The sequence below is a fragment of the Artemia sp. Qi Xiang Cuo genome, chromosome 4 (genome assembly GCF_049724085.1).
Source record: "Artemia sp. Qi Xiang Cuo chromosome 4, ASM4972408v1, whole genome shotgun sequence".
Taxonomy (NCBI): domain Eukaryota; kingdom Metazoa; phylum Arthropoda; class Branchiopoda; order Anostraca; family Artemiidae; genus Artemia; species Artemia sp. Qi Xiang Cuo.
Window position 1 is genome coordinate 70323061 of NC_142797.1, and position 16976 is coordinate 70340036.

Below are 16976 nucleotides of genomic sequence, written 5' to 3' on the forward strand. Positions count from 1 at the left end.
GTTGCAGAATTTTATACTGGTTAATTTGTTGGTCTTCGATAAGAGTGGAAAGGGGTCTCAAGTCTAGAGCCTTACAAAGTTTAGAGATTGTGTTAGAGCAAAACAAGCAATACCAGAAAAGCCAATCCTGTCATGTTTAACAAGAAATTAAAATATCTCATATACCTAAGAATTAAGACTCAAACCATTCCGAATAGAATTATCGATGATTAAATAGGTATGATGAGCTATTCGGTCTTTTTGTTTATTGTTCTATCCGAAAATAAACTCAATTAATAAAATAGTTGCACAGTTAGGAAAATTTAAAAAGAAGAGACGAAATCAATACAAATTAAGCTGAGTTGCTTGGATTTACGAGACAGTTTACATAATTACATTCATGAAACTGTGAATCGGATCAAGCGATCTGATTCACACTCCGAAGCGGCAAGGCTTGGCAGCATTGAACATTAGGCTTAAAGCTCGACAGTTGGAATTATTGCTACAACTACTACTACAACTTACAACTCACTGCAGCACCAAGCCTACCGAGGTCAACACAGCTGCGCATGCTCCTTCTCCGTCCCAATCTATTTATGGCTTTCCTCTTTACACCCTCCCAAGAGGTTTCAATTTCCGTTAAATTCTTTCTTACGACCTCTTCCCATCCCCTTTGGGCCTTGCCCAAAGGGGATAAAACCCAGGGCGTTGGCTATTCTACTTTTTACATCTTCACATCTTACACCGCATCTATCATCTTTGCTAATAATACTACCCAGGCAAGTGAAAATATATATTTGATCGATCTTCTCTTTACCCAACATCACTTCTTCACCTTCATTTATTCCTAGTGTAAGCGCATCAGTCTGCTTGACATTAACTTTCAAACCTATTCTGGCAACCTGATCTCTTAAAACTTCCAGTATATCATTAATTTTGCCAACATTTTTATCTAAGGAGCAAAAATGAACTGTATAATCTAAGTCTAAGAGTTTTTATATTTCCATTTGATTCCATGCACTCTCGTACCCTTTGCGGTGTTCCTCAGGACAAAGTCTATCAAAATCAACCTTACAAGTTGAAATAGAATGCAGCTATTTGTTCAGTACCAAACCAGCTACTTACCTCATTTTCTACCTTAGCCGCAGCAATATTGTTCTCGTACACAGCACTAAGTATTTCAACAACGAATATGACCTATCGGTCGAACAGACCTTCATTGTAAAAACCTAACAAATTTATGAAAAATGCCAAAGAGGCGTTACATTTATTTTATAGTGATTGAACAAAGATTGTAATGCTGTTGTATAAAAATTTACTGCAACGTTGGGCGTAAGATAAATTTAAATTGCCTCTAAAATTCGTTCGTGTATGTGAAGTTTCAAATATTCAGGTAATTTCTTGTATATTTTTCATTTATTGTTTTGATACACTATAAGCTATCTTTTTAGTATCAATTTCTTGAATATCAATATCTTTGTCTTAAAAGTTAATCTTTCACCTTGCTCTTCATTCCTTTCTCTGAAACTGAATTCTTGTGCTAGATTGGTGTGTTTTTTTCTATATAAATAAAACTTTATCCTATTTATCCGTTGTGTGTAATGAAAGAAAAACACTGCGAAATTAATGTTTTCTGCACAAATTTACTCAAACATTCAGAAAACAATTGAAGACAGACTTCTAGAAGGTCAAGACTCTTCCTGTGATTTGCCAAAACATCCGAGCCAGAATTCTCGGTTATGCAGAGCAAAAAAAAAACTTTTGAGACACTTCATTCAAAGATTCAAGATATTGATATATACTGAATTTAAATTTTGATGTGCGAAATTGATCTAATTTTTGACTTGCCAAAATCTAATTGATGTCTACGTGCAGCATCGAATGGTGTCACCTTCAGTGCTTTTCTCGGCCTTATTGTTTTAGTTTTTAACAACTGGTGGATAATTTGAAATCTGTTTGTTTTGGCAACTATGGCTAAATCTACATAGTACAAAAATTTGCAAACAAAGAGGCTAGTCAAAATTAACTGATTTACTTTTACCAAATAGTTTTTCACAAGTTATAAAAGAAATGGTACAAATCAATAACAAAATCTAATTTAAGTATTTTCTTTCATTATACTTGTCTTTAAAAGTAATAATCCAAAGTGTTGAAAAATTAACCTTAAAATCAATTTAGTTTTGTTTTCCTTATTGGGAAACTACCAGACTCTTTTGGAATTCTCTACCAAAAGTAAAATAAACATTATTTATATAAAGGTGAGGCTAAGAGTAACATGAGTAGCCTACCTAGGTTAGTGAACTGTTTGATCAATAGCAATCTTTGGATGTAGACTTTATAGACTAGCCTACGGGTTAAAGATCTGGCTGACTGAAAATTTAGGCTAGTCCTAATGGATTTAAAGTAGGGTTAAAATTCTACTTTTGGCTATCTTGGAAAGGGGTTAGGTTAGGAAAATGAAACTTTCAGGGATGAGTCTACAGGCTAAAGTATGTCCAGGGACATACTTTACCTCTGGTAAGGTTTACATTAACAGACTAATCAGCTAGATAAAAAAAAATACCACTAGCATCAGAATTTCATCCTGAGTCCAAATATAATACTCATTTCTGTTGCAAATTAGGCCTATTTTCAAAATTACTTCTAAGCTTCTTTAAGTCTCTTCAATTTTCCTGTTTTTATCACAGAAACGTCATGGCAGCGATTCAATTTGAAAAATACTAAATTTTGCTGAAAGCTGTAATTTGAATTGAAATATACTAAACCTTGTTGAGCAGTGATTTGATACAAAAATACTAAATCTTGTTGAGAGGTGATTTGATTTGAGAAATACCAAACAGTTTGAATTATTCATTTTTTTTGGAAAAACTTACCACTGGCATCAGAATTCATCCTCAATCAAAATATGACATTCATTTCCGTTTCAAATTATTTTTAAAATTGCTTCTAAGCTTCTTTAAAAACAGCAAAACTTCTTTCATCAAAACAAACACTTTATGACAGCTACATATACAGTTTTATAAATATCAGATAAATAGCACTTAATGTAAACAAACTAATGTTCTTCATCATCACTTTCTGATGCACTAGGGGTGTTTTCTTAATGAGATTTTACTATCACGATTAAGGGAAATCATAGCTACCATTCCTGAATCAGTAAAATTCTACTTTATATTTTTGGCTATCTTGGAAAGGAGCTAGGTTACAAAAATGAAACTTTCAGAGATGGGTCGACAGGCTAAAGTATGTCCTGGGAAGCTTTTTTGAAGTACTTACCTCCACTGCTTCTCTCTCTAGAGGGTCCTGAAATTTGCCTATGTGACAGGTCTATAGCCTACTTATTGAAATTTTGACAAAACACTATTTTACCTTAATTTTCAGTTATGTTTCTTTTTCTCTGGTTTTAGTTCTGGAAATGCAATTACTTTTATTTGAGTAGAATTTTAAGCCATATCAATGTTGTTGTTTTTTTTAATTTAGGAAATGTATTTGCATATCATTAAAACCTTATAATTTGGGATTGAGCAAAGTTGTGAAGCTGAACACAATTTTTTTGTACTTCATTTAAGCAGAATATCTATTGAGATAGAATGCAACTATTTGTTCAGTACCAAACCAGCTACTTACCTCATTTTCTACCTTAACCACAGCAATATTTTGCAAGGTTTCACTTTTATAACACAAAAATTTTTAAAGGTCATCAAAAGTCAGGACCCTCTAGAGGGAGAAGGAGTGGAGGTAAATTTTTCAAAATACCTTCCTGGGACATACTTTAGCCTGTAGATCCATCCCTGAAAGTTTCATTTTCCTAACCTAACCCCTTTCCAAGATAGCCAAAAGTAGCTAAAGTACAATTTTATTCCTGAATCAGCTACAAATCAGGCATAGGGTAAGAAAAGGTATCAAGTGATGTATTCACTTTCATCTTAGCTAAATTAGCCTCTGTTGTAAACTACAAATTTACTGAAATTAAATTGTTTCAGTATTGAATTTGTCTAAATTTTCTCAATAAGGATGTGATCAGTTTGAATATTTTAGGTATAAAAATACTGGATATTTCAAATAGAGAAGGTCAGGGTTAATCTGTGCATGATATTTTGAAATTATATATCTTCTAAACCATTAGTTTTCCTGTAGTTCTGACTTTGCCATAAAATGCACATCTGTTAGGACTAACTTTGATTTTTTTTTATTTTTTTTTATCAAAAAGAGAAGACATTGTTTTTATTTTTTTTTTCATTTTTCAAATTATCTGAAGCAACCCTTACCCACAGGTTAGATGGCTCTAGAATTGGCTTGGACACCATTCTAAACTATTGGATTTGGAGGTCTTTTTCAAATATGTATAAAGGAACAAAAATTAGAAAAAAGAACTTCAGGTATAGCCTATAAAATGAAAAAAAAATTAAATTAATCCCAGGTTGGTTATATCTATGCTTCTCAAGTTTTGGGGGTAAGGAAGTTTCTAAACCACATTGTCAGCACTGATGTCTGCCTTATCTGGAATCTCTGGAAACACAAATTTCTTTCCACTGTTTCTTATGAAGGAAGCCCTGAAATCACCTTGTTTGATATTTTATATTTGATCAACACAAAAAAAATTCAGCTCATGTCTTCCATGTTACTGCACATATGTAACCATCACTCAAAACAACATTGAGATCAAGATATTCACTATCACTTCTTTCTACAATTTTATGTGTCTGCCATGCTTCTTTTTGGTTGCCTTCTTTGTTTTTGTTATCTTGCTTGCTCTATTTCATTTTTGTTATCTTGCTTGCTCTATTTTATTTTTCTCAGATGGGTTGGTAATTATTTTAGTACATCCCCAATATTAGGCCTGTTGTTCCGAAACAGTAAGCTAATTGTTGGACACAGAGAGAGAATGTCAAACATGTTTAGGAAGGTCTTCTTTTGGTCTGAGAGGCCTTGGACAATGCCAAGGATTTCTACTTGCCTGTCTGTTACTACAGAGGGCAAAAAACCTTGACTCAAGAAAATATCCCTGTAGAATTGTTAAATTCAAGTTGTCAAAAAGGGGATACAATGTGTGCCATGCTAAATTTTTCTAGAAAATGCTGTGAACTAAGCTCTGCCACTTCATAAGTTGAAATTTGGTTTTGGAATTGGGGCTATCCAGATGTAGAAGAGAAGTGCATGTCTTGTCTGGTTTCATATGTTTCACAAAATACTTGAAAGATTCAAGGAAGGTGTTATCATTGACCCATTTGCTTTGGATAGCTAGATCTAGAGCTCCTTGCAACTCAGTACCTAGTACACAAGCTTAGTAGTTGACTAGTGGGAATATATACTCCAGAGGCATAGTGGCACAAGACGCAATGCAAAAGTAGATTGTTTTCACAATTTGACCTCATTCAGCAGAGGTAGGTCAAAGTTGAATGCCAAGGCTGAGTTGGTTGATTTTTGAATTAAAATCAAGTTGGTAAACTGTGATGAAAAAGTTAAGAGCCATGGCTTATTGGAGTAAAAGCCAAGACAGATAGTCTGATTGAGAGGCAAAGCTGGCATAAGCCTTTTTCCAGATTGAATAAAAGTGACGTCATTTCACTTGTTGATTGATAGTCTATCATCTGTCCATCCTAGGGCAGAACTTAGGTACATAGTCGTGGAACAAGGGTAATTCAAATAGTCTATGAGTTTCTATAAGGCAATTGGAGATGACAAATAAAACATTTTCAAAGATTTATGGACATGAAACTTTTGTTGCCATTAGAGATACAATTTTAGATTGAGGTAGGGTGTTAAGGACCCCTGTCTCATCAACATTCCATATTCTGTCAGATTACCCTGTCAGGATATGAAATGTGTTTCCTTTTTTCTGAGTAAAAATGTCAAGGATTAGTGTGTGTTTCTACCCTGAATACTAACCTTTTAGAGATAGGGTTGGTCTGGACAGACATCTAAATGTCTGAACCAACTCCCAGTTGCCATGTCTGGCCCAACCCCATGATTCCTCTTGCAACATTAAAGTAATTTGATAGATAACTTCACCAATCATATGTTTTAAAATCTTCCTGTGTGATTTACATTTTTCCTGAAAAAAATCTTATTGCAAATCCTGTAGCCTGGGTCACTTCTAAGCTCTAAACAGAGACCCTCAAAAAAAAAAAAAGCTAAAAAACACTTCCAAAAATAGGGGACAAATCAATTGCACATATCTAGATCCAAACTAGAATGATAATAGAGTAATCAATGGTGCATATATCTTGATTTCTTAAGAATTTTTGCTAAAACACTAGGGGCTTATACTTGACTGTTGACCTACTCTTACCTCCCCTACACTGGTAGGCCTTGTCAATAGTGAAGCCTAACTTAAAAAGGGAACTAGAACTTCCAATTTCCATTCAAATATTTTTCCATCCCTTGCCTGATCTTCTAGGACCATTATTTTAATATGATCATCCCTGGAAAAAAATTATAATAAACATTTATCTGTGATCTTTCTTCTGGCAAAAATAGCAATGTTCCATATTTTTGTATATAGGAACTTAAAACTTCTATGGTAGGGTTCTGTGGTGGGCTTGGACACACATATAAGCTCAAGCCTGATCTTAGAGAAGGCCTTTTCTGACAAACAAATTGTTGATCAACAATTGCAGAAATGAATTTGTTTGTCAACAATTGTGAATCAACAATGATTTTTGTGAGAACACAAATTTTTATTATTGTTAGAAATAAACCACAATTTTTTGAAAATCAATGGGTAAATTTTGCAATTTTCAACATAATTTAGCTAGAATGGAAGTGAATACATCACATGTTGCCGTATTTCATGCTCTTTCAATAATCAGTTTTGGGAAAAATTCCATTTCAAGTCCTTAATAGGGTCTCAAAACATAAAACAGTCCATAGAAACCAAAAGTTTTCAAAAAATGTTTCTGAAAATCTGGCTAGTGAGGAAAAATTGTCAGGTAAAATTGTCATCTGGCTGATTTAGGAATGGTAGTTATTATTTTCCTTAGTAGAATGTTATTTTGAAAACAAATTTGCAGGAATTATCAAAAAGAGCCTGAAACCCCTCAATAATGACATCTCAGCAAAACTGATGTCATTTTTGAGCAGTTTGAAAAACAATGTCTTCCAAGATTATAGCCAGCCTATCCCATGTAGCTTAGTCCTAACTATCAGCCAACCTTGACTATCTAAACATATGCAAGATTAGGAGCTTGTTGTCCATGTTTAGGAAAGATTGATATTAATCAAGATATTTGTCTGAGATTAGGCACCTTGCTAGGGGGAGGGGGGTATTCCATATCCCTGGTGCTTTCACCCCTCCAAACGCCTAGCACCCCCCCCCCCCGTTGGCCAATTCTGGATCACACTGATTACAACCAACAATAGGATATAACACTGGGAGAGTAGCAAAACATTAAAACAACAAAAATCTTACTTTATAATGTAGGATATTTCTATTAATCAGATTATCATGTTTCCTTTCATTAAAATCTGCTTTTTAAAATATTTTCAAAATGATATAATGGTAAATTAATTACTCAATCACACACAAAGATAAATTCCCAACTGAGAAAATAACTGGTTTGATGTAAAAGCTATAATGCATGACTAGATTGAATTAACAAAAAAGTGCCCTGTTAAAGCTAGGGATGGGACCATTAGGGGGGGGGGGGTTGAATGTGTTGAAAATGGAATCTTATATAAATTTTCCACTTACTTACCTTAAATCACATTGTCCAGCAAAATAAGGAAAGATCCTGTAGAGTCGCTGGTCAGTTACAATGGGGAGTCACTGGTTCGGCGGCGTCCCACTCTGTTTTCCATGGTTTGGTGGACCAATTCTTATCAATGGCAATCTTGTATGTATTGACAGAGGGAGCAGTGACAGCTGCATTGGGAAGACTGTTCCAGGGGCCCACCACTCTATTGGAGAAGTAGTGGTTGCGGAGTCTGCTGTGAGCTCTCTTCCTGAGCAGCTTCTTACTATGCCCTCTTGTCCTGGATGATTCGTCAAGTTGTAAAGGACTCTGAGAAGAGGAATCGGCATGCAGTAGCTTGTAAGCCATAATGACATTGCCCCTCCGCCGTCTGTAGATAAGGGTTGGGAGCTGTAGTTTGTTCAGGCAAGATGGATAGTCGAGGTTCTTGCATCCATCAACAGCTTTGGTTGCAAGCCTTTGAACAGACTCTATTTTCTGTTGGTCACTCTTATTCAGAGGTGTGGCAACACACATCCCAAACTCCAGCAATGGTCGCACAAGACCCTTGTACAGCTTCGTCATGACTTTAGATGATCTGCTATGTACTGTACGCTTAATTATTCCGAGAGTCTGAGATGCTTTGGCAACTGCTGTTTGGGTGTGTTTGTTGAATTTTAATTCTTCATTAACGACTATTCCCAAATCTCTTTCAGCTACCAAGGAACCAATCAATTGTCTAGAGCCATCCCCCCCACTCATATGGTACTGCCACTTCTCATTCTTTTTCCGAAATATACCGCCTTGCACTTCTGGATGTTAAACTCAAGCTTCCATTCGCGGGCCGAAAGGGAAAGTGCATCCAGGTCGTCCTGTATGGTGGCTCTAGTTGCTGACGACTCTGCAGGCCCAATAAGCTTTGAATCATTGGCATAGAGGCTCATCTTATTTCTTACAGCCCATGGAGCATCATTAATGTAAATATTGAAAAGTGTTGGGCCAAACTGACAAAAATTAGCTAATTATGTTCATTTGCATTTTTTTTATGCTTATTTCTCACCAATAGTTGGCTTAGACTGTGAAATATTGCTAAAAAAAAATAAAAATGAAACTGCACTTTTATGTAGGCTGTAGCATTCCTAGAGGACAGGCCTGTATCCATGCACTTGAGGGGGGGGGGCGCAATTGCAATTCACATATGATTGGTTTTGAACAAATGAACTAAAGAACAAATGAGCTTGTGCCTTCATTATGTAGATCTTAAGATCTCATCTCTCAAAGCAGATTTTGTTGAGTTTGTTGAAATGCAGGGAACAACCAGAGTTGAAATACAAACTGCCAATGTTAACACATTGAATTCACTGGGATTAAGTTTGACAAACCTACAGGGACAAGGATTTGATGGGGGCTTGAATATGTCTGGAAAATTTAATGGGGGTAAAGCCTTGTTGCTTACAGAACAGCCTCTGGTATTTTATACTCATTGTTTCAGCCACCAGTTGAACTTGAGTATAACAACAAAAAGTTGCAGTGTTCAATCTATAAGGAATATGATGGAGATAGTATCATCTATTTTGTTAAAGGATCAGCAAAACGAATGTCTTTGTTACAGAATAAAATTATGAATTCTCCTCTTGAAGAACCCCATAAAAGGAAACTGAAGTCTTATGCCTGACAAGATGGGTTGAATGCCATGAAAGCCTTATTATTTTTAGGGAGCTTATTCATCCTTTTTCTGAAATACTGGAGCATATACAATCAGATAAGGACTCAGAAACAGCATCCAAGGCAGTTGCCTTTGGAGCCACATTTGAGAAGAAGTGACTTTACTTAAACAGAACTGTTCATTGCTTAGCAAATACTGTAAAACTGATTAAGTTTCTCCAAAACCCCAAATAAGATCTATCGACTGCAAAACGTTATATAATGTCAATACTAAGCAAACTCAAACAAATGAGATTGGAAGTAGACATTGACTTTAAGAAAGTATTTGCATCTTCACAAGCCACTGGGTTGGAATTAGGAGAAGAAATAATCTTACCCCAAACATGCACCTGACAAAGAGGTAATGTCCAGTTACCAGGTCAAGATGCAGAGCAGTATTACAAGGTTGCAATACACATTCCATTTTTGAATTTTGGAGCTGAACACCAGATTTAGTTCTGTAAGTGAGGCTTCACATCTGGAGGGACTAATTCCATCTAACTTTTCTAATCACACAGTTGAAAAAGTGTTGGAAGCTGCCAATATCTACTTTGAAGACATTTCTGCTTCATCATTAGAGTTATCCCAAGCCCCAGAGATTGGACTTTGGCAGGACCATTGGAAAACAGCAATCCCCAAGAATCTTCCACAAAGTTGTGAAATTGCTTTGTCAAAGGGCAACAGAGATTTATTTCCAAATGTAGCAATTTTATTACAGATATTTGCACAATTACCAATCACAACTGCTTCAACCATACAGAGTTTTGCTTCACTTAGAAGAATAAAAATTTATCTCAGGTCAACCATGACAGAAGACTGCTTGAACAGGATTGCACTGGCTCATACTCATAAGGAAAGGGAAATCAATGTAGATAGTCTTACATCATTTTAGTCAGTCAAAACCAAGACAAATGTGTTTGTCAAATTGGGTCATTGAATATCTTTTTCATAGCATTGTACTATTAAAAAAGTAGTAACATTAAAGTTTCTTTTGAATACTTTTTTTACATTATTACTGTCCTTTGATATATTCAACTTATTTCTTTGTTTTGAACTGTTACCCTTTAAATTCAGGATAAGAGTAAACCAGCTAAAACTTATACAATACTTCTGCTTTAGACCTTTTATAATAAGAAATAATAAGTAATGCATTATAGAAACTTATTATAAGGCAGAATAACTGAAAATGTACATACAGGTTTATTTTAAAAACTTAATCATTTGAAAAAATAGTAATATCTATACTAAAAGTATTTCTGTACTTGAAATAAAAAGGTAATAGCTTTCAGCATTCAAATTCTTATGGTCAACAGGCCAAATATGATATGTTAATGCAATGAAATCTACTGACTTCAGAATCCTTTTATTTTTTAGTCAATATTCTTGAGTCAAACCATACAGCCTAAAAAAGTTTCATCAGAGTCTTTAGCAAAAGTATCTTTACTTCCCGAGTTTTTAGAACAAGGAACAGAAAGGTTCTCTGAATAATTTTCACCAGTTGGATCAACATCTTTGACTTTATCAAAGGATTCCAAGCAATCTTCTTCAGATTGGATGTCAGGGGCTAAGTTTCGAATGGACCAAAATCCAAGAGTGTGCTTAACAGATAAATGAAGGCAGTGCTCAAAACATGAAGTTCAGGAAAGTGCTCATAGCCTAGAATCACAATGCAGAACATTTTACCTATCAGTAAAAATTTCCTGATTGCAACTTAGATTGCTGGAAGGATGTTAGTAGTAGTATGAGAATGATTAAGCCTCTTGAAATGTGAAACACTCTGGTACAACCTTTGCTCATTTTTCATGAGCAGTGATATCTATAAAACAAGATTCTTTTGCAGACCAGCAGTCACAACTCAACCTAGCCTTAGTGCAGACCATAAAGCAGCCTTCTGTTTTTCTTTTCTTTTTCTGGCAGCAACATTTATGCAATGATCGATTGTTTCCCAGGATGGTGCTTTTAAGCCTTCTGTTGTTTTTTTTAAATAAGCTGTTTCATATCTGGCTTATCAAACACAGAAAGTTGCAATTTGTCCTTAAACAGGGCTTTTGCAGCAGAGTTTTGGTAGAGCAGCTTGTTTTGATCGATTGGAAATAAAGAATGGTTGCTCGTCTCGTGGACAGTATCTGTGCAACTTTGCTGCTCAATTTACTGAATAATCTACAGTAAGAAACAAGTTATTTTTGTGGAACTAAACTGCACTTTTAATGTCCTCCTATTTACACACATACCTACTCTCATCTGACTCTTAGGCCCTAATTCTGCCTAGCTGAAACAACATAGTAGTACTATTTGATATATTAGACACATTGAGTTCCATCATTTTAATTACATTCCGATTTTAAAATTGTATTAGGCATAACCACGCTTCTTCACAATTTCAAGTTATGATTTAAAACACTATTTTGTAAGTTCGAAAGTCTTGAATATTTTATTCTCGTATCACTAAAATAAAATCAGAAACAGAAGAAAAACAGGTAGGAAAAAAAACAGAAACAGGACTAAATGGCTATTATAAAAAACAGAAACAGAACAGACAAGTATTTAAAAAACAGGTCATCTGTTTCTGTTTTTTTGAATTAACAGAAGAGAAACAGGTACTTTAAAAACAGAAAACAGAAACAGTGCCCATGCTTATTCAAAAGATTCCTTGCTTGCCTGCCAGTAATTCTTCTTGTTGAAATTCATAGTTTATCAAACCATCGTCTTTATGTCCTCTTAATGCGAGATTATTTCTAGGATAAATATTACCGTTTTTATAATAGGGTTTAGGCAATGTTTGTTAGCATCAATGACGGCTTGTTTGCTCTTATCGAACAAAACAGCTACGGTTGTCTTACCCTTGGACTCCATCAGCTTCACAAATTCTGACGCCTTTTGAACTGCATATTTGTGATAATCTCTTTCTTGATGGTTTCGAAAATCCTCTAAAGCTTTCTTGTATTTCATCAGTGGTTGCTTCACAAACTTGTATGGATCCTAAAAAATGAAAATAGACATGGTTGTTGATGGTTTTATTTTGCTACTGTAACTATTTTTATCATTTCTATCAACTAAAAAAACTTGTTTTTGACTCATAATAATATTATTTTATACTAGCAGTTACCTGCAGCTTTGCTCACAATAAGAATTGGAAAGAAAATAAAAATATTATTTTATATAATACGTACATAATACTAAAAAAGAAATAAAAAAAAACCCAATCAAGTTAGCAAGCAGCTGTGACAACATATCCATAAGTGAAGCTAACTACCACCTATTTGGAACATTGAAAATGTCAAAACAAATCATTAATCTGAACTATAAGGGAAAAAAACTTCTTAAGGTGAATTTTGATAATCTAAGTAGCAAAGAACCCATCCAAGGTATGTATTATTCCCAAATAAGAAGTATCATCCATATCTTTGCACTCATTATACAATTGAATTGCAGACAAAGAAACACAATATTTTTGTGGAAAAAAAAAACAAAAAACAAGACTGCAGCCAGTGGATTCAATAAAGATTTTTGTTCAATAATCTACACGCCCTTACTTTCAAAATGCACAGAAAATTATTATCAGCCTCCCCCATCCCCAAAAATCTGAAACTGAACAAAGGTTATGAAGACTCTTAACAAAACATATGCTAGCAGACCACTATGGTTTACCTGACTGCCCAATCCAGTACCAGTTGGGCCAAATAAAACACAGTATTTGCAGAAGAAACCACATTTTTGTTTTTTGCTGTACACAAGCCAGTTAAATGAGTTGAGCCACTCATATCTGAATTTCCTTGACTGTTTTCCCTCCAAATTTACAGGAAAGCTGTAGTCAGACGATGGTTTCCAGGTTTCTTATAAAAATTTGTTAGCTTCACTGTCATTTAATACTTTTCCGAAACATGATATTTGCCTGCCAAACAAATTTCAATAGAACAATAACCTTAAACCCATACGTGACCTCGCTATAAGCATGTAAACTCTTAATTTAAATAACAATGGATTAGGAAAACTTAGAAAATTAACTTAAGAAGGGATGATCCTAACGAACATGACAAACAATTGTGGAAAAATGGATAAGGCCAGACTCAGATGACATGAGAAAACTAACTAGTCAGCTTTTTCATCATTCAAAACTCACAACTGCATGATCACTGACTGAGCGAACACTGAACACCGAATGAAGCATTAGCACACTAACGTTGCTGCAAGAGGAATGGGAGGTGCAGGTGAATGACCTTGGCTAGCCAGACAGTCAATGACCTTGGTTGGGCGCACGGATTCCTCTCATGTTTGGCAACTGAACAAAACCAATTACCCATCTTATCTAGTGTAAATTGGATACCCAGGAGGGGGTGGGGCTATCCCCCCTAGCCCCTCTCTGGATCCGCCACTAATCCTAATGGAAGAACCAGAGATCATTGGCTGAAACTTGCGAAGCATTGTACCTTATCCAGTGTTTGCACTCAATTATTTTCCTCAAGAATCATCAATAGTTGGAACAAAACCATCTGAAGACACAGTTACTACTGAATATGTTGACATTTTCAAACAAAGCCTGGATGCTGAGTGGTTTTCAAGGGTGTGTAAGCTTTATTGGGAAGCTACCAATCATCCAACAGCACCTGGGCACTAAACTACAATGAAGACAACTTCAAACATCAACTCTTGAGCTTCACAAGGACAAATCTTTAGTTTGATCCAAGCTGTAATTTACAGTAATATATAGGACCACAAGAGTGGGGGAGGGGATGTTTGTGAGTAAATTGATTATAATATTTGGAAAGAGAATAAAAAAGGAATCAAGTAGTGTATTCATCTTGTCCTAATGTTAGTCATGGGATCTTATATATTTTTTGTAGGCCTACAAAACGATTTGTTAAAAAAAAAAAAAAAAAAATAGCAGAGAAAAACAAGGATATTGTCAGTTGGTGGAACGATATGAAGCGAAAATAAGTAAATATTTCAACAAGAACCTCTGCCAAGTCGCCCTCAGGGCTAAGAAAAAAAGACAATCTAACCTTCTGAAGTAGACTTCATAAGAGAAAAAATAGCTTATTTTTGCTTGATATTGTTGCACTGGCTGACACTGCCCTTATTTTTCTCTGCTATTTGATTTTTTTTCTCATTTAGTATATTTTCTCTTCATTGTTTCATGGCATGTATAACCAGTGTGGTCTTAGAATGTATTTGTATATATTTTTACCTTGGGCTATAGACAGGGAATTAAAACTTATAGGCAAGAAAAAGGGTAAAATTCTAGATGAGGTGCTTTTGTTCATCTTGGAAAGTAGTTGAGGAAGGTCAATGAAACTCACCTGTAGGGCATCATTCTAGAGCTTCAAGTATCCTATAGGAAGGTATTTTGAAGTACATACCTCCACTGCTTCCTCCTACAAAAGCATTGAACTTTGATGGCATCTTGCACTCTGTGTATTATAAAAGTGAACTTTTAATGTTTGATCAACCACTTGGCACTTATTTGGTGGTTTTATTTCTCCTGAAGGAAACACTATAAAATTCTGAAAATTACTTAAACAAAATGCTAAAATACCCAATATATCAGCAAGTGTTTGGTTATTTAACATTTCGGTTTCAATGATAACAAGAAAATGCTAGCAGCACTTAGGGTGGCTGAAACAAGCCTTCAATCATGAGAAATCAAGTTCAATTTACTAAACTTTTATTTTTCAGAAATGAGTGCCTTTGGAGATGATTTTACAGCAGAAGTTGACCCAGCAGCAGAGTTTCTTGCAAGAGAACAAAATGACCTTGCAGGCATTGTTGATGATTTAGATATAAAACAGGAAATGCCCAGTACTTTTGTTGAACCTAAACAGGGTAATAAATTTTTTTTTTAAAGATACAATTGATACCTCTGACCCACCTGCACACACATATGGTAGAAGAACCCATTTAAAGACCAACTAAAAGCCCTCCTACCTTTCCTTTCCTTGTTTTGGGAAATATATGGTAGACATGCTGAAATTTGATAAAGAAATATGAATTAGGTATGTTATATAAACGTTTGTAAGAGTAGGGTAAAGGTACCAATGATTCAACAGTTTTTGTAAAAAAAAAAAAATGCTTTTTCTACTCCAGAAGTTCTAATTTAAAGACTTTTGGTTTGAAAAGGGTTTCAGTATGTAGGAAAAACATTTAGAAACATAACTGTTTGATGAGAAGTTTGAAGTTTTATCTGAAAAGGGTACCAAACTCCGATTTTCCGAAATTAGAGCATTTTCACCTACAAATTCGACACAACAACATGTTTTTGACACATGTCGAAATACATGGGGAATACCTGTGGGCGGAACCTGGTGTATTTTTCACCTATATTCTTGTTTCTTTGTTTTTCTTCAACTTCATTTAATGTATAAAAGTATAAAACACTATTCAAAAAGTAGAAGTAATAAAACTAACAAAATTGCTCAAGTATGTAGTATTTAGTATAAAAAAAATTGGTTTAACAAATTTTAATATAGGCCTACAGTATTAGATACAAACAGAATTTAGTATAACAAAAATGTTTCACTAGCATTTCGGAAGGGGTAGGGTCTAGGAAAACGGGAGTGGATTTCAAGAAATTTAAGAAGTTTATTGCCATTATATTTGATTTGGTGGATTTTATTTTCATATGCTGATTCTTAGCTTCATCAAAAACATAGGTTAGGACTTTTTTTCTTGGGGGGGGGGGGCAATTTTTATATTTCTATGAAATGGTTCTAGGCGGTTACCCAAACCCCCCCCCCCCCCCCCCCAGAAAATAAGATTTTCCAAATTTGAAAAAAAAAATTAGTTTCATTGATAAGTGCTAAGGAAAGGCAAAAACCGACTTCCATGTGAACCTCTGTAATTTTTGGCAGTAGCGGGCACCCATAAATTCGACAGCTATATTTTTGTCAGTGGACCCTGGAATTTTGCCACCAATTATTTCTCATTTGTTTTACATGTTCAGTGAAGTTTCGACAGAGTCGCCTATATTTTGACAGGGCCTGGTGCTGTCTGTCGAAAATTTCGACAACGTCACTACAAGATATTCGCAAAAGAAATAAATTAACAGCAGTTTGAACATTGCATACCTGCAAAATTGTCAGAAGCTCCTTTCTTGTCGAAAACAGGAAACTGAATGAATTAAATGTTCTGTTCTTATCTGGGTGTACCGGATATTGTGTCAACGTTTCCTATCATTGAAATACAAAAACGGCTTCAAGAGATGTCGCTCCAAGTCACGGCTAAGCAGAGTTATTCCGTTTTGAAGAAGAATTTCGACAGAGTCTCCAAAATTGCACTGGCGAATCATCGGTACCTTTAGCCTATACCTTTAGCCTATATGGAGTTTGTTTGTGTAAAAACCTTGAGAATTTGGAGTAGAAGTATTTAGCCTGACTTGGGACAGGACAGTTCAAATAGGGTATTGAAAAATTTTTTTGTGATGATACTATTTATACCTACGGCCTTCTTACAAAAAGGGGGAAAAGATCTGTTTAAGAACCAAGTAAAACCTCCCCTCCCCCCGTTATTTCAGGAAACTTCGCAGCAGAGATATTTTGGTTTAAAAATATCTTATTGTTTGGACGTGAAAAATTTATGTTTGCATTTTATTTTTCTAAACTTTGGAAAAATATCTGAATCCTCCTC

At 35.0% G+C, this 16976-nt stretch overlaps 1 protein-coding gene across 4 annotated transcripts in view; it reads left to right on the forward strand.

The window, feature by feature from the left end:
* Positions 1–2113: 2113 nt before the first annotated feature.
* The window catches only part of Clc (clathrin light chain), a 49208-nt gene continuing 34345 nt past the window's right edge, over positions 2114–16976 (forward strand). For 3 of the 4 annotated variants that reach the window (XM_089088510.1, XM_089088512.1, XM_089088513.1), the window contains exons 1-2: positions 2114–2237; positions 15030–15176. In XM_089088510.1, the coding sequence (XP_088944636.1) occupies positions 15032–15176 (145 nt within the window). In that variant the 5' untranslated portion in view covers positions 2114–2237; positions 15030–15031. The remainder of the gene's footprint in view (positions 2238–15029; positions 15177–16976) is intronic. The other variant, XM_089088511.1, reaches the window with a different exon arrangement.